Raw genomic sequence first — 26,221 nt, 5'->3', positions numbered from 1 at the left:
TGCTGAATGTGGGGATTGTCAAGTCCCTGTAATACTTTTTAAAAATGTATACAACTCCGAGGTAGAAATAGTCCATTTTTTCAACTGTGCATTTCCAAATAAGAATTTTTTATATAAATGAACTATTTTTTAAAGCATTTTATTATGAAAAAATTTCAGTATATATAAAAGTACAAATAGTAGTATAAGGAGCCCTTGTACCTGTTGTACATGTCACCCAGTTTTAGCAGTCATCAACATTCTGCCATTCTTGTTTCATCTAAAATCACCCCCTGCCCCCAGGTCCTGGATCATTTCAAAGCAAATCCCAAACACCATGTTTTTTCTATAAATACTATAAAAACAGTAATTCTTTAATATCATCTAAATACTCATTGTTTGAATTTCTCTAAATGTGTAATAGATATCTTTTAATTTGAGTTATTCTTTAAAAATTTTTTATTCCTTCATTTTTGTTTGTTCATTTATTTATTTCATGAAATGTGTGACTCAATAATTTTGGTTAATTTTAATTAAGAGCCAAACAAGATCCACAAGCTGCATTTGGTTAGTATGACTCTTAAGTCTCTTTTAATAAAGAAAAGATTCCCCTTCATATTCTTATATTGTTTCTTTTGTAATTTGTTTTTTGAAGAAACAGGTCATTCGCTGCCTTCTGGATTTAGCTGATATTTGGGTCTTGGTATTGTTTAATATTTTCCCATCTCCTTCACATTGCCTGTGAAATGTTTGTTAGACCTGGAGGCTTGATGAGATTCAGGCTTAATTTTCTTTTTTTGTCAAGAATACTTCATAGGTGGTATAATGAAATTAATTACCATATCATGTAGGAGGCACATAATATCTGGTTTTTCTTTCTGTGATGTTATTGGTAGATACAGATGTTATTAGGTGATCCATCACCATAAACTTTTTTTAATTAATTTTTTTATTTTAATTTATCAATATACAACACAGTTGATTTTCATGTCCCTTTATCAATTCCTCCTTTTCCTCTCTCCCTCTCCCCCTCCCTCCATCAACATCATATTTGTTCACATGTCTTAAAATCAAGGCATTATTGTTATTGTTGTGTCTTCTTCCCCATCCCCTGTTCATTTATTATTTATTTTTATTAGCTCCCACAAATAAATGAGAACGTGCAGTATTTCTTTTTCTGTGCCTGGCACCGGGCCGGCCCCCTCATTTTTTTTTTTTTTTTTTTTTAAAGCTGAGTAGTATTCCATTGTGTAGATATACCACATTTTCTTTATCCACTTATCCAGTGATGGGTATGTAGGCTGGTTCCAACTCTTGTCTATTGTAAATAATGCTGCACTAAACATGGGAGTGCAGGTATCTCTTCGACATGATGATTTCCATTCCTTTGGGTATATACCCAGCAGCAGAATAGCTGGGTCATGTGGTAGATTTATCTGTAGTTGTTTGAGGAACCTCCATACTAATTTCCATAAGGGCTGCACCATGTTATAGTGCGACCAACAATGTAGGAAGGTTCATTTTTCTCTGCATCCTTGCCAGCATTTGTCATTCTCAGTTTTTTGGATATTAGCCATCCTAACTGTGGAGTGAGATAGTATCTCAAAGTGGTTTTGATTTACGTTTCCTGAATGCTGAGTGATGTTGAGCATTTTTTCATGTGTCTGTTGGCCATTTGTATATCTTCCTTTGAGAAGTGCCTCTTCAGCTCCTTTGCCCATTTTTTAATTGGGTTACTTGTTTTTTCACTAAGTTGTTTGAGTTCCTTGTATGTTCTGGTTTTTAATTCTTTGTCTGAGGTATATTTTGCAAATATTTTCTCCCACTGTTGGATGTCTTTTTGCTCTGTTAATTGTTTCTTTTGCTGTGCAGAAGCTTTTTAGTTTGATATAATCCCATTTGTTTATTTTTCCTTTGGTTGCCTGTGCTTTTGGAGTCATATTCATTGTAAACTTCTCTTCAGCCTTTCATTTATGAAACATCTGAGCAACCATTAATGATTATTGTTTATTTCAATTATTAGGAGTTGCAAATGGATATTTTAATTCTATCCTAACTTCTTCATTTATTAGCAAGAATCATTCTATAAAGAACTTTTCCTTATCAGGTATTTGGTTATCCTGCAATACAGATCTTGTAAAAAAATTTTTTAGATATATATCTGATTACCATAATTTCCTTAACTTAAAGTTTCATATTGGTCCTTTGGTCACTATTTTTCCCATAACCACCTTCCCGACACATCATGCAGACTTCTCTTCATTTTTGCCTACTATTTGCTGTTCCCCAAACTCATTGTATATTTTCCTATTTCTACAACTTTGCTCTTGCCTTTTCTGGAGAATGACTCTGTTACCCCCTATTCTGTATTATACTTCATATCTTCCAACATAAATTCTTCAATTCTTTAGGATGTAAATTTATTCTTTCATGTAGAATGCACTTTTTCTTTTTTTGGGCCCTCAGAGTGTCACACATGGAGGTGTACTTTTCAACAGACTAATGAACTTCTATCATTTTTTCAAACTTTGGTCTTATTTATTTTCCAAGTCTTTTAAGTTGCTGGAAGATTAGAAACATGATTTATTTCTGTGTTCCCAGGATTAGCATAATAGCTAGTCCTGAATTGCTCAGAAACTGTCTCACAGGTCATTCATCCAATTTCTAGAAGACGAAAAGAGAACCTATTTGAAAGGTTTTCCCAGATTTAAAAAATGAGTAATTGCCTGATGATAGTACAGAATAAATAGCAGAAATTCTTTATTTGATTTCTTTCTTTCACAAAGTATGTAAAACTACATGTTTAATATGCACCCTACATGAAATATTATCTTTAAAAAGTTTGTGAGGATGGCAAGTTAGCTCAGTTGGTTGGAGCATGGAGCTGACAACACCAAGGTCAAAGGTTCAAATCCCCATATTGGCCAACCAACAAAAAAATGTAAAAATTTAAAAAAAGAAAAAGGCTCCTGGATTACACGTATGTATAAATTTGTCAAACCATAAATGGTTACACTAAAGATTGGTGCATTTAATTGTATGTAAATTTTACCTAAAAAGAAAAAAGGTAAACAAATATTATACTCTAGTTAGGTTTGCATTCTGAATTCTTTAGGAGGATGTGTATTGATATCAGCAACTTACTTTGAAATGCACAAAAAAGTACGATGGGTCAATGGATAAAAGGATGGGAAGGTGTATGATAAAGCAAGTACAGTAAAATGTCAATGACAGGTCCTAGGTGGTGGATGTAAAGGTTTTCACTGTACAATTGTTTTAAATTTTCTGTTTGTTTCAAGATCTTCATAGTTAAATATTAGGGAAATGAGGGTGAGTTTTTATTTTTTAAAATAAATTTTTTGTGTATGTTTAAAGTATATACATGATGTTATAAGATACATATATATACTGAAATGATTATATATAGTAGAACAGGTTAACATATACATCATTTTACTTAGTGACCTATCTGTCCTGCCCTCCCTCCCTTCATGGCAAGAATAGCTATAATCTATTATTTTTTTCTTTTTCTTTTTTGTCCTGGCATCTGGCTGGTACAGGTATTGAACCCAGGACCTTGGTGTTATCAGCACCACTCTGTAACCGACTGAATTCATTTAGCAAAAAGTCTGAATACAATACACTATTATTAATTATAGTTCTCATGTTGTGCATTAGATTTTTCAACTTTTTCATCCTACATATTTGCTACTTTCTGTCTTTTACTTACATCTTCCCATTTCCTCTCCCCCTAACCACACCCTGGTAACCACTGTTTTAATTTCTCTCTATGTATATTTGGTCTATTTTTTTTCTTTCTTTCATTTTTTTTTAGATTCCACATGAGTGAGAACATGGAATATTTTACTTCCTGTGTCTGTCCTTCAGGTTCATCCATTTTATGGCATAAGGCAAGATCTTTTTCCAGGCTGAAAAATATTCCACTGTGTGTGTGTATATATATGCCACAGTTTCTTCATCCATCTCTCTGTTGATGGACACCTAGGATGTTTCCATCTTGGTTATTGTGAATAATGCTGCAGTGAACATCGAGTGCAGATATCTTAATATGGTGGAGATTTAGTTGTCTTTGAGTACATACCAAGAAGGGGGATTGCTGGGTGATGGAGTTTGGATGTGTTGTCCTCTCCAAAACTCATATGGAAATTTGATCTCCAATGTGGCAGTTTGGAAACTGATTGAGTCATGGGAGCAGAGCCCTCATGAATGGATTAATGCTCTCCCTGGGGAGGGGGGATTAATGAGTGAGTTCTGGCTTGATTAGTTCCCATGAGAGCTCATTGCTTAAAAAGACCCTGGTACCTCCTGTCTCTCTCTTGCTTCCTCTTGCCATGTGATCTGCTTGTACCCGCCGGCTGCCTGCCACTTTCCACCATGAGTAGAAGCAGCCTGAGGCCCGTGCCAGATGCAGCTGTCCCAGAATTGTAAGCCAAAGAAACCTCTTTTCCTTATAAATAATCCAGTCTCAGATATTTCTGTTTTGGCAACACAAAACGGACAAAACACTGGGTCACATGGTAGTTCTATTTCTAATTTCTTTAGGAATCTCCATATTGTTTTCCATAATGGCTGCACCAATCTGCATTCCCACCAACTGTGTGCAAGGGTTCCCTTTTCTCCACATCCTCACCAACATTTGTTATCTCCTATCTTTTGATAATAGCTGTTCTAATATGTGTGAGGTGGTATCTTGTGGTGGTTTTGATTTGCATTTCCCTGATGATTAGTGATATTGAGCACATTTTCATGTGCCTGTTGGCCATTTTTATATCACCTTTGGAGAAAAGTCTATTCAAGTCCTTTGCCCATTTTAGAATCTAGATATGTGTTTTCTTTTTTTTTTTTTTTCCTTTTTGTCTTTTTTCGTGACCGGCAATGGGATCACAACCCTCGGTGTCGTGCCCGCACCGCGCTCAACCAGTGAGCAGACCGGTCTCTATATGGGATCCGAACCCTCGGCAGGAGCGCCACCACGCTCCCAAGCGCCGCACTCTACTGAGTGCGCCACTGGGCCGGCCCTAGATATGTGTTTTCTTGCTATTGAGTTATATGAGTTACTTATAAATCTTGGATATTAACCCCTTATCTGATGCATCATTTGGAGATATTTTTTCCGAGTCTGTAGGTTCCCATTTCATTTTGTTGATGATTTTCTTTGCTGTGCAGAAGCTTTTTACTTTGATGTAGTCCCATTTACTTATTTTTGCTTTGTAGCCTGAACATTTGATGTGATATCCAAGAAATCATTTCCAAGGCCAATGTCAAGGAGTGTTTTCTATGTTTCTTTCTGGGGGGTTTATGGTTTCAGGTCTTATGTTTAGATTTTTACCCATTTTGAGTTGATTTTTGTGTGCAGGATAATGGTCTAGTTTTATTCTTTTGCATGTGGAAATCCAGTTTTCCTAGCACCATTATTGAAGAGACTATCATTTCCCTATTGTGTCTTTTTGGTCCCATGTTGAAAATTAGTTGACTATATATATTTGGATTTATTTCTGGGCTCTCTATTCTGTTCCACTGATCTATGTGTCTGTTTTTTTGCCAGTACCATGCTGTTTTGATTACCACACCTTTGTAATATGATTTGAAATCAAAAAAGTATGATAAAAAGAGTTAGAAAAGCTCTCTCTCTCTTTTTTTTTTTTTTTCTCTGAGAATTGCTTTGACTATTTGGGGTCTTTTGTGGTTCCATACATACTTTAGGATTGTTTTTCTATTTCTGTAAAGAAAGCTATTGGGATTTTGATAGAGACTTCATTGAATCTATGTATAGTTTTAGATGGTATGGGCATTTTAACAATATTAATTCTGGTCCACAAGTATGGAATATCTTTCCATTTATTTGTGTCCTGTTCCATTTCTTTCATCAGTGTTTTATAGTTTTCAGTGTATTCTTGGTTAAATTTATTTCCAAGTTGTTTGTTTGTTTTTTAATGCTATTATAAATGGGATTGTTTTCTTCATTTCTTTTTCAGCTAGGTCATTATTTGTGTATAGAAATGCCATGGATTTTTGTATGTCAAATGTTATATCCTGTACCTTTTACTGAAGTCATTTATTAGATTTAAAAGTTTTTGTGTGTGGAACCTCGGGGTTTTCTACATAGAGGATCATGTCATCTTCAAACAGAGACAGTTTTACTTCTTTTCCTATTTGGATACCTCTTATTTCTTTTTATTGTCTAGTTGCTCTTGATAGTACTTCCAGTGCCATGTTGAATAGAAGTGGTGAGAGTGGGCATCCTTGCCTTGTATCAGACTTCAGAGGAAAAGCTTTTGGTTTCTCCCCATTGATTACAATGTAAGCTGTGGGTTTTTCATAAATGGCCTTTATTATGTTGAAGAACTTTGCTTCTATAACTAAGCTATTAAGATTTTTTATCTAGACTAGGTTTGCGTGCTAGAGATAAATCTCTCTTGATCTTGATGTATAATCTTTCTGACATGTTGTTGAATTTGATTTGCTAATATTTTATTGAGGATTTTGCATCATTGTTCATTGGAGATATTGGCTTGTAGTTGTCTTTACTTGTAGAGTCTTTGTGTGGATTAGGTATCAAGGCGATGCTGACCTCAGAAAATGTGTTAGGAAGTATTGCCATCAGCTGTATGTTTTCTTGGAGTTTAAGCAGTGTTACCTTTTTTTTGAAAGCTTGGTAGAATTCAGCTGTAAAGCCATCTGGTCCTGGGCATTTCTTTGTTGGGAGATTTTTAATTACTACTTTAATTTTTTTATTTTTGATGTGATCAGGCTCTATATTTCTTCCTGATTCAAGATTGTATTTTTCTAGGAATTTATCTATTTTGTCTCAATTATCAAATTTGTTGACATATAATTGTTCAAGATAGTCCCTTATGATTCTTTTTATTTCTGAGGTTCTGCTGTAAAGTCACCACTTTTCACTTCTAATTTTGTATATTTGAGTTTTCTTTTTTTCTTAGTCTAGCTAAGGGTTTGTTAGTTTTCTTTATATTTTTAAAAAGCCTACTCAAAAAACAAACAAAAAAAACCAAAATAAAAGCCAACTCAGTTGTATTGATATTTTTTTCTGTTGTTTCTCAATTCTCTATTTATGTCTAGTTCTAATCTTTATTATTTCCTTCCTTCTGCTAACTTTGTGTTTAGTTTGTTCTATTTCTGGTTCCCTTTTATATATTTTTAGGCTATTTGAGGTCTTTCTTCTTTTTTATTGTACATGTATATTGCTGTTACTTTCTTCTTGCAATTGTTTTACTACATCCTACAGGTGTTGGTATGTTGTATTTCCATTGTTGTTTGTCTTAAGGTATATTTTAATTTCCCTTTTGATTTTTTTCTCCATCCATTTGTTGTTCAAGAGCATGTTATTTAATTTCCACATTTGTGAATTTTTCAAAATTCCTTGTTATTGATTTCTAGTTTCATACCATTGTGGTCATAAACAATAGTTGATGTGATTTTGATCTTTTTAAATTTATGAAGACTTGTTTTGTGGCCTAGTGGTCTACTATGTGGTTTATCCTGGAAATGTTCCATGCACACTAGAGAAGAATGTGTATTTTACTGCTGTTGAATGGAAAGTTCTGTATATATCTATTAAGTCCATTTTGTCTAAAGTGTGGTTGAATTTCAATATTAATCTATCAAGTTGATTTGTCTATTATTGAAAGTGGGGTATGAACTCCTCTACTATTATTGTATTATTATCTATTTCTCCCTTCATGTACATTAATATTTGCTTTATATATGTAGGTGCTTTGATGTCATATGCATTAATATTTATAATTGCTATTTCCACTTGATAAATTTGGCCCTTTATTCTTAAATAATGACCTTCTTCATCTCTTTGACATTTTTAGACTTGACATTTACTTTATCTGATATAAATATAGACACCCCTGCTCTATCTTGGTTATCATTTGTATGGAATATCTCCTTGCATGGAATATCTTCTTCCATCCTTTTACTTTCAGCCATTGTGTATCCTTAAGGCTAAAGTGGGTCTCTGGTAGGCAGTATATAGTTGGATCTTTTTTTAAAAAATCCATTCAGATACTCTGTGTTCTTATTGCAGAATTTAATCCATTGAGATTCAAAGTAATTACTGAGGGCTAGCCAGTTAGCTCAGTTGATTAGAGCACAGTGTTATAATGTCAAGGTAAAGGGTTCAGATCCCCTTACCTGCCAGCTGCCAAAGAGAAAAAAAAAGTAAATATTGATAGCTAAGGACTTACTACTGCCATTTTGTTAATTGTTTTCTACAACCTTTGTTCCTTTTCTCCTCTCTTGTTTATTTTTGTGATTTGGTGATTTTCAGAAGTGTTAAATTTTGATTCCTTTCTCTTTATTGTTTATGCATCTCCTATAGTTTTTAGCTTTGTGGTTATAATGAGGCTTCATAAAACATGTTATAATAGACTATTATATACTTGTAATATCATGTTAACTTTTTTTTTTTACAAAAAGTTGTATACAAAACTCTATGGTTTTACCTTACTGCCCACTATGTATATTTTTGATGTCACACTTTATATCTTTTTATGTAATATATATCTTAGCAACTTATTGTAGCTATCTTTACTTTACTGACTGTTTTGACATTCATTCTTTTATATAAAAGATATATATGATTTACACATCAATGTAACATATGGGAGTGGTTTGGATTTGACTGTGTATTTACCTTTACCAGTGGATGTTCTACTTTCCATGCTGTTATTCTAGTAATTAGCATCCTTTCATTTCCACTAGAAGAACTCCCTTGAGTATTTTTAATAAGGCAGGTCTAGTGATGATGAATTCCCTCAACTTTTGCCTGTCTGAGAAAGACTATATTTCCCCTTCATTTCTGAAGGAAAGCTTTGCTGCATATACTATTCTTGGCTGGCAGTTTTTTTGTATCAACACTTTGAATGTATCATCCCATTCTCTTATAGCCTGCAAGGTTTTTGCTGAGAAATCTACTCGTAGTCTAATTAGGAATTGCCTTATATGTAATTTGACAGTTTATTCTTTATAGTTGTAAAATTTTCTCTTTGTCCTTGACTTTTGACAGTTTTACTATATGTGCCAAGAAGACCTCTTTGGATTGAATATGTTTGGGAACCTTTGATCTTTGTGAATCTGGATGTCCATATCTCTTCTAAGGCTTGGGAAGTTTTCAGCATATCTTCCACTATATAAGCTTTCTGTTCTTATATTTGTCTCTGTCTTTCTGGAAGTTCTATAATGTGAATGTTTGCTTAATGGTGCACCATAAGTCCTATAGGCTGTCTTCATTCTCTTTCATTCTTTGCCTCCTCCCCCCCCAACTGGATTAATTTCAAAAGGACTGTCAGTTCAAATATTCTTTCTTCTACTTGATCTAGTCCTTATTGAAGCTGTCTGTCACATTTTACCTTTTTTTTTTTTTTTTACTGACCGGTAACGGAATCGCAACCCTCGGTGTCGCGCCCGCACTGCGCTCAGCCAGTGAGCGGGAACCAGTCTCCAAATGGGATCCGAACCCTCGGTGGGAGCGCCGCTGCGCTCCCAAGCGGCGCACTCTCCATTGTGCCACCGGGCCGGCCCTACATGTTACCTTTCATTCACTGAGTTCTTCAGCTCCAAAATTTGTTTGGTTCTTTTTTATGATTTCTGTCTCTATCAAATTTCTGGTTCTGTTCATGAATTTTTCCCCTTAATTTTAATTATCTGTACTCTCTTATATCTTGCTCAGTTTCATTAAAAAACAAACAAATCAAAAAACCCACATCATTTTGAATTCATTTTCAGGCAATTCATAGATCTCCATTTCTTTGGGTTTAATTACAGGAGGATTATTTTGTTCCTTAGATAGTGTCATGTTTCCTTTTTCATGTGTCTTGTGTCCATGCATTAATGTCTGCACATTTGGTGGAGCAATCATCTCTGCCAAACTACAGATTGGCTTTGGTAAGTAATGAGTTTCATCTGCAGGTAGGTCCTAGCATGACAGTTGTGAAAGGGTATGGTAGCTCTGGTTCCAAGTAGGTGCAGTGTGGTACAGCCTCTGTGCACTTTGTGGCATCACTGATGGCAGCATTGATTGTTATGTTCCTTGGTAGCAAGGCTTTTTGGGGTCCTCTCCTGAGCAGGAGTGCACCACTTCAGCTCAGGCCTGGAGGGCAGGGCACAACAGGGACTGGGAGTGGCAGGTGGCATGGCTCTGCAGCAGCTTGATCCCAGGGGGTAGGATGTAGCAGCAGTTTGGCTTAGTGACAGCAGGCCACCAGGTATGGGTGGTTCAGTGGTGATGAGCTGCCGAAGTCCAGCTTCAGCAAGGGGTGGGTACCCGAAAAGGGATGGAGAGGGTCAGTGAAAATAACAAACACAGACGGAGACCTCAGTGCATCAATATGCACGTTCTCTCTCTGCGGGCTGTCAGCATGTTGCAGCTGGAGCCCAGTAGAGCATGTGACAATGCCTTTTATTTAGATTTTTCTCTGCAGGGGGTTTTTGGGTACTATTTTTATTGTATCAGCAAGCTTAAATTAATAGTCCAAAAAGCAGGGAGGAAACTTTTTTAGATGTCAGCCAGTCCTTTCCTTTTGTCAGCATGTCTCAGGTGATCAACTCGTGCTTCTTTTCCTGGAATCAGGTTATCAGATTGGTGGAATCAGGTTATCAGGTCAAAACTATCCCTTCATTGTCTTGAAGTTATCTTGTGACCTTTTTCTGTTAGCAAGCTGTGGTTAATGTCCACCCTATTAACAGAGTGGCTGCTATTTTGGTTACAAAGTATTAGATAACCTATATCTATTCTTAAATGTAAATACAACTTTGCTAAAAGGAAAAATGTTAACATTTAAATTCTAATGGGGGTCTAATGATTTTATGTTCTAATGCAATGAACCTACTGTTCATATGGAAAAAGAACAGTGGATATTTGAGCAGCATTATCATGCACATTTTAAGGATATGCATTGGCTGTGGCCCTGTAATCTTGATCTAAATGTCAAAGTGTCATTGTGCACAGCACCATCCCTCACAAAACCAGTTACATTTACCTCTTAGGTCTAATTTTGCAGGTTTAATAATTTTACAGCATATATTTTTATCCCAATATCTAATTCTTAATGATTTATTTAAAACTGGACACCACCAAGTAAAGGGAATTCTATGGTTTCATTCCCATATACTTAATTTATCCCAATCATATAATTTCCCATTAATACCAACCATTCTCTTGCCATTAATATAATCTCCAGTAAATGATGTTTGCCAACTTACATTAGGCTGCAGCTCATATTTAGTCATGAGCGGTGCTTTTGGAACATATGTTGGTGTGGTCAATTTATCATAAGGGGATAATTTTAAATTGTCCAATTTACTCGGATCCTCTGTGGGAATGTTTAGTTCAATGACCGCATAATTATTTGTGTTATTTTTATAATCTTTTGGGAATTCAGAGAACTGCCACGCTAACCAAAATATCGAAAGAGAAAGCAAAAGCAGTACCATGAAGCCGAGGCAGTAGCCCTTACGGTTGTAGCAAGTGCTCATAGCTGTGGCCTTGCCAACAGCTCTCCCTCCGGCGGCCTTGCCAACTCAGAGAGGGCAGCCCAAGCTGATTCCTTTAGGATCCTGCAATGGCGTGGACTGCACCAATGAGCCTCATGGATGGAATGATGCCATGGCTACTTGCCCCCAGAGCAGGACACATGCCAGCTGTTGTTCCAGATCCAAATTGTCAAAGCATTGTAGCTACCAGGGCCATGGGGTGCAAGGCACAGTGCTGTCTTCTTCTCAAGGGGAGTACACCTGCATGAGTTCCAGGGAGCTCCTTCATCTGGGCTTAGCTCTTGTGAGGACTGCAGTTCTCAGTTGTGAGTACTCTAGGTGTCTAAGGCAGTTATGGGGGCTGTTGGGGATGTGGGTTCTCTTGATTACTTTTTCCCCACAAAGAGAAGTCTCTCCTGGTTTAGGGCTGATCTTGACTGGCATGCAGGCAAGATGTTTCCTTCCATTCTTTTTGTGGCCATTCTAGATTTCTGTGCTCTACAAGATTTCTGCTACTCCTTTGGTGCTCTCTTTTAGTCATATTCATAGAAATATACTTGTTTATTCATTGTTTAAGCAATCTTTCTTGGGGAATGAGTGCTAGGACTTTAAGTTGGCCTTCTTGCTGACATCACTCTCTGAGGGTGAGTTTCTAAAAGAGGAGGTAAATTAAAAAGCAATGAGACCCACATTCCATATTCCTAAGTAAAGTCTCTCTAGTCCCCCAAAGCTAACTATTCACATTGAGTGGTAATGTGCCCTTACAGGGATCAGTGTCCTTCAGGGATGTGGCTATAGATTTCAACACAGAGGAATGGCAGCACCTGAACACTGCTCAGAGAAACCTTTACTGGGATGTAATGCTGGAGACCTACAGCCACCTACTGTCAGTAGGTAAGCACAGTCACCTTGATGTCTGAAAGGAAGCCTCACTGAGAGTGTTTCCATTCTCAGTTGATGAATGCTGTGAGACATCTTAAATAGTGATGATTCTGTCTTCAATTTGTCCAAGATTCCTAATTTCTTTTGAATATTCTGTATCAATTACTCTGTTCCCAGAGATATATGGTTACTTTTCTGAAGAGCAAACCCTCATTGAACAATAAGACTTTATTGATTGGGCTCTGAAATGTAATTAACTGAACCCTGTTCCTTATTATTTCCCATGAATAGGTTATCAAGTTCGTGAAACAGAGGTTTTCATGTTGGAACAAGGAAAGGAGCCATGGTCGTTGCAGAGTGAGAGCCCACATCAGAAATGTCCAGGTGAGTGTGACCCAGATACATGGGAGGCAGAGGAGTAAATTTCATCTCTGCTGAGAAAGATAGGCACCTTTGAAATACTATTAAGATGACTCTTGTGGAAGATTCTAAATTTTTTTGTATTGCTTAAGGATCTTTGATATTGGCCTCTCGGATAATTAAATGCCTTCTACCTGGATGACCTTTATCATGTCTGTCTTCTTCCCTGGCTTTTTGGAACCTGGATCATGTGCCAGTTTGCCTCATTCAAAATCTTTCTGTCTTGGTTACGTTCTAACATTCTTATTTTCCCATACCTTCTGCACATTTAGGCATTCATGGATCTGCTTTCTTTCAAAATTACTATGTGTCACACACTCCTACTCCTTCTAGTCCCTTTTCGTTTCTTACCTGGCTCTCTTCCTGTTTTCTTCATAGGCACTGTCATGAGATTTCTGACTTCTTCCCAATTCCACGTGCCTCTTTTCCAGCTGATGAAGAGAAGGGGTCATTGTCACTTTACCTTTGGGATTACCTTTCCGCTGTGTTTATTGTCTGTAGGTTATTCTGGAGATTAGTATCTGTAGATTATTAATCACCTTTTCTGACAGATTATTTTCCCCAATGTAATAATGTGATTGTTTTCTGCAAATTATTAATCTCTCTTCCTGACATTTCCTTCTGATATTGCTTGAGTGACTCCATACTGACTAGGGTCTCTCTGCCTGCCTGATTTTTAAAAAATTGTTCTTAATTTTTTATTTTTATTAGCATATTCATTATGACAAATCATACTTATTCTTTATGCCCCTTATCCAATCTCAAATCTTCCCTCCACTTTCCTTCCCCCTCTCCCTCCCCCATCTAATAACCATAGATTTATTCTCTCCATCTGATAGATTAACTGTTCCTCTGTTGGTTTGTTGCCTAGATGATCTGTCTAGTACTGAGACAAGTGTGATCGGGTTCTCCCCTATTATTGTAAATCAGATACTTCTGTTACTCTGGAGTGTGCTTTGTGGAGAGAGAGGACTTTTTTCTTTTTTACTTTTTTTTTCTGGTGGCTTGTGCTGGTGCTGTCCTGTGCGAATACAGTTGAGAGTTTGGCGTGCCATATGCACAGTGGCTGTGACTGCTGCTATACAGACTAGCCACTTTCATGGCAGCCATGGCAGTTACAGTGGCTATGGTGTGCTACCCATGTGGAAATGGTGTTTTGCTGTGCTCTTTACCTGGTTGCAGCTGGGTTCGGCTTCCCCCAGCTCCATACCTCAGGACCCTGGCAGGACCCTGGGGTGGTAGTGGCAGCTTTCCTAGTTGCAACTGCGTTCCCTATCTCCATGCCTCAGAACCTTGGTGGATTTTTTTTTTTGTCTTTGTCTTTTTCCGTGTCCGGCAATGGATCGCAACCCTCAGCGTTGCCCCCGTACCGGACCGGGGACCGGCAACGGGATTGCAACCCTCGGTGTTGCTCCCGTGCCTCGCTCAGCCAGTGAGCGGGAACCGGTCCGTATGTGGGATCCGAACCCTCGGGCGGGAGCGCCGCCGCGCTTCCCAAGCGGTGCACTATCCAGTGCGCCACCGGGCCAGCCCCTTGGTGGATTTTTTATGTTACTGCTTTATTTCTGTACTTCACCTGATGAGATTACAGTTTAATTATAGTCCTCAGTTTAGGACACACTATCATCATGAGTCTGGATGAGGATTCTCTCACTCATTTTATTTTTTATTTAACCCTTTTTTCTCTTTTACCCAAACTCGTTTCCCTTCCCCCCATAGGCCACTTTTTATATGATGGAAACATTTTTTAATTCGTGTTTTTTGTAAAATTTGAAGTGAATTAGGAGTATGTATCTTTTTTTTTTTTTGCAACTGGCTGGTACTGAGATATGAACCATTGACCTTGGTGTTATAACACTGTGCTCTAACAAACTGAGCTAACCAGCCAGCCCTATATCATTATTTTATATAAGTGTTACTGTTCTTTGCCTTACTTTTTCCACATCAATCCATGGTGCAATTTGCTCATGTAGTTTATTTCTTCTAACTGCTGAATTGTGTCCCAGAATGTTTCCTATCAACACTGTCACCACACTCCTCATCAAATTACTCACCCTCACCCTGTTCTCTGCATTCAATCTGGATGACCCAAATGTACCCTCCCCTGTAGACTTTGCTAGCTGTTCTTTGAGGTAACATCACCTGTTTCTCCTTTGAGAAGAGCAGTTTGGGTTTCAAACCTTATGTCAAGGAATTTATGAAACAGCTTCTTTCCACATTGAGAGGGAAGGTGATGAAAATGCTGCTGTTTCATTGTATATCATTCTAGAAGAATTGAGGCATACTGGTGACCAGATAGAGAGCTATCAGCAAAGAGAAGGTAAGTCTTAAAGTGATATTGCTTTCATCCAGAAAATATTGACTACAAAGTGTCATTATGAATATAAGGACATTAGGGAAATAATTCATGTGAACCCAAACTTTATTCCTTCCCCCAAATGACCCCATCAAAGGGACTCATTTGGAAATGGTTTGAAGCATAATTTATATTTACATAGTCATAATAGAAATAATATATCAAAAAATGTTAAAAAGATTACTGAATATGATAAAATTCCTTCCTATTCTGACCATGAGTGTTCTCCAACAGGAGAGAAATTATGGGATCATAATCAATGTGGAAAAATCCTCAGTTATAAACAAGCACCCTCTCAACATCAGAAAATTCATATGGGGGAGAAATCCTATGAATGTACTGATCCTGGAAAGATCTTCACCCAGAAATCACAGCTCAAGGTACATCTCAAAGTTCATACAGGAGAAAAACTCTATGTATGTATTGAATGTGGGAAGGCCTTTGTACAGAAACCAGAATTTATTGCACATCAGAAAACCCATAGTAGAGAGAAGCCCTATAAATGCAATGAATGTGGAAAATTCTTTTTCCAAGTATCTTCTCTCTTCAGGCATCAGAGAATTCATACTGGAGAAAAACTCTATGAATGCAGTGAATGTGGGAAAGGCTTCTCTTATAACTCTGATCTCAGTATACATCAGAAAATTCATACTGGAGAGAGACACCATGAATGCAGTGACTGTGGCAAAGCATTCACACAAAAGTCCACACTCAAGATGCATCAGAAAATTCATACAGGTGACAGATCCTATGTGTGTATTGAATGTGGACAAGCCTTCATTCAGAAGACACATTTGATTGCTCATCAGAGAATTCATACTGGAGAAAAACCATATGAATGCAGTATCTGTGGGAAATCCTTCATTTCCAAGTCACAACTCCAAGTACATCAACGAATTCACACAAGAGTGAAGCACTATACATGCAGTGAGTATGGAAAGGACTTCAACAGTAGTTCCAACCTCATTACACATAAGAAAGTTCAAATTAGAGAGAAATCTTCCATATGTTCTGAATGTGGGAAGGCCTTTATGTACAGGTCAGAGTTGATTATACATCAGAGAATTCACACTGGAGAGAAACCTTATGAATGCAGTGACTGTGGAAAAGCCTTCACTCAGAAGTCAGCACTCACGGTGCACCAGAGAATTCATACAGGAGAAAAATCATATGTATGCATAAAATGTGGGCTGGCTTTCATCCGGAGGGCACACTTGATTGCACATCAAATAATTCATACTGGAGAGAAACCTTATAAATGTGGTCACTGTGAGAAATTCTTTACTTCCAAGTCACAACTCCATGTGCATAAGCGTATTCACACAGGAGAAAAACCCTACATGTGCAGTAAATGTGGGAAAGCATTCACCAACAGGTCAAATCTTATTACTCATCAGAAAACTCACACAGGAGAGAAATCCTATGTATGTTCTATATGTGCAAAGGCCTTCACTCAGAAGTCAGACTTGATTACACATCAGAGAATTCATACTGGAGAGAAACCGTATGAATGCAGTGACTGTGGGAAAGCCTTCACCCAGAAGTCACACCTCAATATACACCAGAAAATCCATACTGGAGAGAGACAATATGAATGCCATGAATGTGGGAAAGCCTTCAACCAGAAATCAATCCTCATTGTGCATCAGAAAATTCATACAGGAGAGAAACCCTATGTATGTACTGAGTGCGGAAGAGCCTTCATCCGGAAGTCAAACTTTATTACTCATCAGAGAATTCATACTGGAGAGAAACCTTACGAATGCAGTCATTGTGGGAAGTTGTTCACCTCCAAGTCTCAGCTTCTGGTGCATCAGCCAATTCACACAGGAGAGAAACCTTATGTGTGTGCTGAGTGTGGGAAAGGTTTTAGTGGCAGGTCAAATCTGAGTAAACACCAGAAAACTCATACTGGGGAAAAGCCCTATATTTGTTCTGAATGTGGTAAGACCTTCAGACAGAAGTCAGAGTTGATTATACATCATAGAATTCATACTGGAGAGAAACCTTATGAATGCAGTGACTGTGGGAAGTCTTTCACTAAGAAATCACAGCTCCAAGTGCATCAGCGAATTCACACAGGAGAGAAACCTTATGTGTGTGCTGAGTGTGGGAAGGCCTTCACCGACAGGTCAAATTTGAATAAACACCGGACAACACACACTGGAGACAAACCCTACAAGTGTGCAGTCTGTGGGAAAGGCTTTGTTCAGAAATCAGTGCTCAATGTGCATCAGAGTATTCACACTTGTGAGAAACTGTGAAAAAAACATCACTGAGGACAGTTCTGATTGTACATTATTGAATCCATACTGCAGATGTATATTATTGTAAGTAGAAAGGTCTACATCAGAATGTCACACATTACTTTTCAGAAGAGGACCTCTGCGAAGGCACTGAATGAGTCAGGAGACCTTTCCCACATCGTAAACAGCTTCATTAATCTTTGGGGCCTTTATCCTGAGCATGAACTGAGTCAACCTGATACAAGAAGATGCTTTATGAAGAAGCCTTGTCATGAAAGATATGATAAAACACTGTTACCAATTCTTCATAGGAAAGATTATGTTAAGTCGTGTAGATGATAATTTTGTTTGCTGTGGAATAGGTACAGTGCCAACAAATTGAATGGTAAAACAACATCATGTATACAATAGTACAAATCCTGAATTCTGTGAATTGTTTTTGCATAATACATGGTCTAACAGAACTGTGAGTGTTTTTTCATTCTTCTGTTGAATCTAACAGTTGTACATATCCAGTCCTCCACTGAGTATTTTTGTCAAGACAGTTACTACAGTAAGAAATGTTTCTTATGTATACTGACAGACTTATGTATATTGAGTCCCCATTACTGTCTGTTTCCATAACTCGTAACCCTTTTCATTTGCCACTAATAGCATCTTTGATTCTCACAAGCTTTCAGCACATAGTCTTTTGTCCCTAGCATAGAGTCCTGTGAACTTGCACTACCCTCAGGAAAGCTTGTGAGTAAGAATTTTTAGGTCATCTGGGTCAATTTGTCTCCCTTCTGCTGTCACAGTTCTTTCAGCTTGTTTGTCTTCCTTAATGACCTACTTTCATAACTAATCACTAACTCATATTAAAACAAACCCCAACATGTTCACTGTCTGCTGTGTATCCGTCTTTATACCATGCACTCTCCAAAGACCTTTTCTTCCATGTGCTTCAAAAGCATCATTTCATTTCCTGCCTGAGGGCCTTTGCATTTTCAGTGCCTTCTGCAAAGAGCACAGTTTTTCATGATATCTATGTGGCTTGCTCCCTCATATTTTTTCTCCAGTAACACCTCTTCACAGTCTTCCCTGCCTACTTGGCTTTTCTACACAGCACTTACCACCATGATAATGCCCTGCATATTTTGCTTGTTTGTTCATAAAATGTTTTTCCCTGTTTTCATCACCACTATGTGCCTAGACCCATGTCTGTCATCAAGAAGGATATCTTGTGATCTTCCTTAATTTATTTATTCATCACAGCGATGACCAATTATCTCCATTTAACTATCCCCAAGATATCATATGGTGATGCCCCCAATATGGTGCATGCTGTTAACCTGCCTACTTCCTCTCCAGTAAGGGCAATGACTGGTAATTTCCACATTTCCCATCTGGATTTTGGAGCGTTCACTACTCCTTTATTACTAGGACCCCCATTATCAACAAGCACAGTGTTCATTGATGCCCTTTAACCAGTAACACAGTATCTGTGACCTCTCCATTAAATCCTGGTGGTATCTGGTGATTCCCCGTGGGCTTCCACTAACACAATGTCTGCTGATTCCCTATTGCCTGCATTGCTTCATGAGGCCCCTCAGTCACTCTGGGCTACTATAAATTCCCTAGCACTGCTTCTCTATGTATGGATTGGAGCCATAGGGTGTGGTGATGAGGGTGACATAACAGCCTCATAGACCCCTGCCTCTGAGTACCTCACAAGGCACAGGGGAATTAGCAACCTGTGACAGATCAGGGAGGATCTTAGGACCCTACGAAACCACAAGCTGAGCTTCCTTCCTATTTACTACACAAGAAGTGACACAAGCAGAACACTGAAAGCTGTTTACATGGGTTCAAATCCTGGTGCCACCAATCCACTGGGCCTTTCCAGCAACTCCTCCAGGACTCAATTGCGTCACCTGTGAAATGGAATTATGGGAGAGTGAAGTGACTTCATATGGGTCATTTGATGGGAGCATGGATGGCAGATCCCAATGAGGGTATTCTGTTTGTAATATTGTTAGTTATAAGTCAACAAAAGCATATGACCATCCTCTGCATGTCCAAGCCTCATAGAGTGAGACACATTTTATTGTAAATTACTTTTTTGTTTTTTATTTGTTGTGATAGTATTAATATTATAGTACTGACATGTGTGTAGTACTGCTGTGTGTGTATATATATGCACACACACATATATATAACTTTATTTTTTAGAGCAGTTTTAGGTTCACAGTAAAATTGGGAGGAAGGTACAGAGATTTTCTATGTATCACCTACCCCAACATATGCAAAGCCTCCCCCATTATCAACATCCCCCACCAGAGTGGTACATTTGTTACAACTGATGAATCTACATTGACACTCATTATCACCCAAAGTCCATTGTTTACATTCTAAGGATTGGGACAAATGAATACAGTCATCTCTCAGTATCCTTAGGGGATTGGTTCCAGAAACCACACAGATACCAAAATCCACAGATGCTCAAATCCCTTATATAAAATGTCATAGCTTAGATATATCTACATCCCCTGTGTACTTTCAATCATGCAAACATCCCCCATGTACTTTCAATCATTTCTAAATTATAATACCCTATACAATGTAAATGCTGTGTAAGTTGTTTTTACGCTGTATTGTTTTTCAATTTCTATTATTTTTTACTGTTTTAATATGTGGATACAGAGGGTTGACAAATGACATGTATCCAATTTTATAGTAGCATACAGAGTAATTTCGTTGCTAAATATCTTCTGTGTTCTGCCTATTCATCCTTTCCTCCCCACTTAACCCCTGGCAACTTTTTACTGTCTCCATAGTTTTGCCTTATCAAGAATGTCATATTGTTGGAATCATACAGTATGTAGTGTTTTTAGATTAGATTCTTTCACTTCGCAATATGCATTAAAGTTTTTTCCATGTCATTTCATAGCTTGATAGTTTCCTTTTAGCACTGCTTTCCATTGTCTAGATATACCAATTTATTTATGCATTTACATACTGAAAAAAATCTTTGTTGCTTCCAAGTTTTTTCAATTATGAGGACAGCTGCAATAAACGTCTGTGCAGGTTTTTGTGCGAGCATAAATGAATTTTTATTGGGGTATAATTTACATAAAGTAATATTCATTGTTTTTAGTGTACAGCTGAGAGTTTTGACAAATACATACAATCATGCAATCAACACCACAATCAACCATACTGAAAAAAATCTTTGTTGCTTCCAAGTTTTTTCAATTATGAGGACAGCTGCAATAAATGTCTGTGCAGGTTTTTGTGCGAGCATAAATGAATTTTTATTGAGGTATAATTTACATAAAGTAATATTCATTGTTTTTAGTGTACAGCTGAGAGTTTTGACAAATACATACAATCATGCAATCAACACCACAATCAAGAGAGAGAGCAGTTCCCTCACTCCCCAAAATTCCCTCCTATCCCTTGTTAGACATTTGCTTTCCCCACTTCCAGTCCCTGGCAATGGAAACTAGTCTGTTTTCTGTCTCTACAGTTTTACATTTTCCAAAATGTTATATAAATGGAGTCATACTGAGTGTGTATGTATATCCTTTTGAATCTGACTTCTTTCATTTAATGTGATGTATTTGAGATTTCATCCATAAACTTGTATGAGATAGAAATGGAAAATAAGGTGATAAAAAATAAGGCTCAAAATCATTAATTATCAGAAAAATGCAAATTGAAACCACAAAGAGATACTACTACACAGCTTTTTAAATGGTAAGAAAAAAAAATGATAGTATCAAGACTTGGTGAGGATGCAGAGCAATGGAATCTTTTGGACATTGCTGGCAGGAGTGTCAAATGGTGTACCCACTCTGGACAAAAGTTTGGCAGCTTCTTACACAGTTAACCACATGACCCAGCAGTCTGACTACTTTCATTACTATAGAAAAATGAAAAATTAGGTTCAACCAAAAACCTGTACTCAAATGTTCACAGCACCTGTATAATTGCCCAAAAAATTGAAAACAACCCAAATATACATCAGTGGATGAATTATTACATGAAATACTATTCAGAAAGAAATGATTTATTGACACTGGCTACAACATGGAAGAATCTCAAAAGTATTTTATATTTTACCATATGATAAATTACATCAGATAAAAGATTGTTAGGTACTAGATTATAAATATAGGTTTACATAATAATTTTATATGAGCACATCAATATACTGTAGTAATATTGTATATTTATAGTATATTATATAGCATTTTGTAATTGTATATTTCTTACTACAATAAAATAGTTTACATTTTATATAATATATAGTGCGTATGATTACATATTGGATTATATAGTATTTGTATTTTATATATCAAACTTTCACATAACATTTTAGTTATTTCTGTTTTCACAGATGTGCATTTAAATGTTCATAGTGTGAAGTTATAACTATAATAAAAAGGATCATAGGGCCCAGAAACCCTTCAGGTGTAAGTGGTCATCATTTTTATTATTTGTCAGCAGTCCCAATTCCAGCTGTTTTAACATTAAGAGAGCTTGCTCTGGCTTTGAGTCTTTGCACCAACTCTGGTCTCTGAGAATACTCTGCTTCCCCAGTGCCCGTGTACCTTGCTGTCCTCTCCCCCTCTGTGAAGATCTCCCAACCCCATTCTGTCCTCACTATTGTATCTGAAGTAACAGAGCTCTTGGGGTCACTTCTTGGTGACTTATTTTGTACTCTTTGTGTTACAAGTTCCACCATCTGACATGATAGTAAATATTGTTTTGTTGCTGTTTTTCATATCCCTTCTCTATTGGATCATTCAGCATCATGAGGCCTGGAGGTATTTTGTTATAGAAGCCCAAACAGACTAAGGCAATACATTAATTATTTATTGTTATGTAACAAATTAATCAAAACTTAGTGGCTTAAAACAGTAAACACTTATTCTCTCACACAATTTCTGAGGGTCAGAAATCTAGGAACAGTTTAGCTAGCTGTTTCTGGCTCTGAAACTCGTGAGGTTGCAGTCAAGATGTTGGCCAGAGTTGCAATCTGAAGACTGACTGGGGCAAGTAGGATCTTATTCCAAGCTCACACGCATGATTATTAGCAGAAGGTCGAGGGCCTCAAATTTCTCATCACATGGACCCCACCATAGAGCTACTTGAGTGTATTCACAACATTGTGGCTGGATGGTTACACTGGTCAATGCTATTGAATGTGAAAGAAGACTACATAGTAGTTTGAATACCAGGAGGTGAGACTTACCGAGGGCAATCTTGGAGGCTGGCTACCACACTGACATTGTGATTACTTGCATTTATGTTGATATTATCATTGCAGCTGACACGACTATTAGGAATGATGACAATCTTAAAACCAGAGAGAAATAACACACATATTACGAAGTCTCTGTGAGGCTTAAATAACATAGAACCCAGGCCACAGTTCTAATAAGAGGAGGAGGAGGATTATGACAGCAAATTTTAGTAAGTGTTTAATGTGCACCAGGCCCTGTTCTAGGCTCTTTATAAACTCATTCAATCTACACAACACTTGAGATGAGTCCAATCATCATTCCCGTTTTATACATGAAGAATCTGAGTCACAGAGGGGTAAAGGAACTTATCTAAGATTAGAAAGCTAGTAAATGGCACAGGGGGTTTCAAACCCAGGCTAGCTGACTACTGAGTCCATTATATTAACTCCCATGCAGTGCTGCACCTCAAAGGACATCATTAGTGTGATCACTCACAGTCTTGGTTAGTGTTGTATGTAATTATACTTTAGTTAAAATACAGTAGTTATTATTATAGTTGTAATACTTTTCCTGGGAATACTGGTTATTTCTATACCTCTACCCTCATCCCATAGAAATAATACATTGTTAACATCAATGTGTTTAACATTGTATTAATACTATAACTGTGCCTATTAAAAAGTGTTGAACACTTAAATCTTTACAGTATGGCTTAATATTTTTATTTAATTTCACCTGGGAGTCTTTCCCTATCTGAGATTCATAAAAGTACTTAGTGGCCCATGGAGGCAATGAAAAGAGTAGCTTCATTGCGTCCTATATAGTCAATATCTCCTCTATCTTATCTTGAGTTGTTATAGCAAAAGACCATAGACTGGGTGGCTTAAACAACAGAAATTGGTTTTCTAATAGTTCTGGTGACAGGAAAGTTCAAGATCAAGGTGCCAGCATGGTTGGTGTCTGGTGACAGCTCTCTTCCAGGCTTGCACATGGCTGCCTTCTTGCTGTGTCCTCATGTGACCTTTCCTAGGTACATGACAATGAGAGAGGGGGAGAAAGAGAGAGGCAGAAACAGAGATCTTCCTCTTATAAGGCCACCAATCCTATCAGATTAGGATCTCTCATTTATGACCTCATTTAACTTTAATTACCTCTCAAAAGCCCTATCTCCAAAATACAGTCACATTGGAAGTTATGGCTTCATCATGAGAATTTTGAAGAACAAAATTCAGTGTATAGCACCCTCCAAAGAACATTGCTCTCCTTTGGCATTTGTGATGTTGACCACAACTAAGAAGGGGTGGACAGTGTCTCTAACTACAACTTTAGCATTAGAAAGCCAGGAGTCACCCTCAGTTCTGGAAACTCCCTGTATTTCCCACTTTGCATCTCTTAGTTCCCATTGGGTGAGATCCTCATTTCAACTGCAGAAGAATCAATTTTCTTTTTGGCCAAGCTGGAGACTGCACATAATCACTTTTATTATTCTGCACTATCATTTGAAAACCAGGAGAGACAACTCTTGAGTACCTGGCTGAGACTCGGAAAGCTTGTCTCACCTTCCTGACAGTCCACATTGTGGCCTTCTGTAGAATGACTGCAGCTGCCACTGCTGATTTCCAGTACCTTTAGCTAATGTTAATGATCAAGGACTCTTGCGCTTGTCTTATACATAAAATCAGCAGTTATTATAATTTATTTTACCTCAAGCAGTTACAAAAGAGGGAAGTGCTAATGCTAGCCTTTCTTATTCACATTGAAGAGTCACAAGTACTGACACCCTAGAGAAGATGCACGTATAAATAGCCTGGTCATTCTGAGGCAGAGAGGTCAGAACGTCAAAGTTAGAGGACGTTCAGAGATCAAGGGTAACATACACTGGAAAACAACATGGACCTCTCATGACCAAATGTCTCCTGAGGTTCCACTATTGGCACAACACGTGAATGGATCCTTTCCTGAGACTGGTAATTATTTGCTTTTCTGGAAGCTGTAGAGTATGAGGACATTTCCTATTATCCTGTTGAGATTTTCCTTACCAGGAGCAGAAGGACCTGGAATTATTCAAGTTGAAATGCTGGAATTGCATAGTGAATGCTAAGGAGAAATGGGGATCCCCAAGATTCTCAAAGTGTGGGGAGTCATGAAGAGGATAACACAAGGAATAAAAACCATATTGTTTGGGGTTTTTTAGGAGGTGATAGTATTCTTTTGTTATATCTGAGTAAATATGTTGGCCCTCACTACTCATATCATAATCATCTGGATGGCTTTTTAATACATAGATTTCTGGGCTCATTGGTTTCTGATTCAGTAGATATGTGTAGAGTCCATGAATCTGTATTTATCACAAGTTCCCAGGTGATGCTGATGCTGTTGATACTCAGATCATACTGTGAGCATCACAGGCCTAGAAACATCAGTGGTTCACTCAAAGTCATGGATCTTAGTAAAAGATGGAGATAGGAACTGTAGTCCAAAAGTGTGATTCCAGATTCCTAAGGATATCTGAGAGAGAGAATAGATGGATGGCAGAATTTCAACAAATATGCTTCTACCACCAATCTAGTAAGATTGACACTAGGAATTTTTCCTGATCCTCCAGACAGCTTAGTGAAGTTAAAGAGAACATCTGGAGCCATCAAGTTATAGGGGGGAAGGCACTGGAAGGAAAATTAATTGTAATTAGAATGAGATGTTGGATTTTATAGAAATGGATTAATATAATTTAAATCATGGCTATGCTTAAAAGAAAACATAGATTTAAATCTTTGGATTAAGCAAATAGTGTTTTAGATATGACATCTGATTCAAAAGCATACCAAGAAAAAATAGGTAAAGTGGACTTTATCAAAATTCAAAGCTTTTGTGTGTCTAAGGACACTAACAAGAAAGCAAAAGAGAGAACCCATGGTAAACTCAACAATAAAAAGACAAATAACCAAAATTAAAACTTGGCAAAGGAGTTGCAAAGACGCTTCTCTAATGAAGATATACAAATGTCTAATAAGGCTATAAAAAATGCTCAACATCACTAGTCATTAGAAAATGAAAATCAAAACCATAATGAAATACTACTTTACATCCACTAGAATGGTCATTAAAAAATGGAAAACAAGAGGAGGTAACTTCAGCAAGATGGTAGATAGGAAATACCAGCCTTTGTTCCCCCACAAAGAAAGAACATCTATCCACAGACAAAAATAGACCCAGGAGATCTTGAGAATTAAATTATGAACCTGCAGCAACACAGTGGAGCAAAAGTGAAGAATAACCACACAGAAAGGATTTCTGGGGAGATTGTAATACCCATCTGGTGAAAGGAACAAAAAAGAATGGCATCTATCAGTATCAGCCATGTGGTGGGTGCCATGGTGATCGTCAGTGCCCTGCTCTGCAGAGGAACCCAGGAGCCTTTGCTCTTGACGATTTCACCAGCTCCATGGCAGCCGCAGACTTCTCACAGCTTTCACAGTGGTGATCCCCTTAATGTTCCTCAGCATGGACCTAGCAGCCTGCTCCATGAAGGACACCAGCATATATTGCCACTGAAGTAACCTACAGCCATTGCACCATGGCCCCCTGGA

At 37.6% G+C, this 26,221-nt stretch overlaps 1 protein-coding gene across 1 annotated transcript in view; it reads left to right on the top strand.

Annotated features, from left to right (window-relative positions):
- LOC103602263 (zinc finger protein 585A) overlaps positions 1-20,472 on the top strand; it is a 29,922-nt gene extending 9,450 nt beyond the window's left edge. Inside the window, exons 2-4 of the mRNA XM_008586676.1 lie at positions 12,267-12,393; positions 12,673-12,765; positions 15,392-20,472. Of these exons, the coding sequence (XP_008584898.1) occupies positions 12,267-12,393; positions 12,673-12,765; positions 15,392-17,421 (2,250 nt within the window). The 3' untranslated portion in view covers positions 17,422-20,472. The remainder of the gene's footprint in view (positions 1-12,266; positions 12,394-12,672; positions 12,766-15,391) is intronic.
- Positions 20,473-26,221: the final 5,749 nt, after the last annotated feature.

The sequence above is a fragment of the Galeopterus variegatus genome, unplaced genomic scaffold (assembly GCF_000696425.1).
Source record: "Galeopterus variegatus unplaced genomic scaffold, G_variegatus-3.0.2 Scaffold4076, whole genome shotgun sequence".
Lineage (NCBI taxonomy): Eukaryota > Metazoa > Chordata > Mammalia > Dermoptera > Cynocephalidae > Galeopterus > Galeopterus variegatus.
This window is presented reverse-complemented; position numbering and strand designations above follow the sequence as displayed.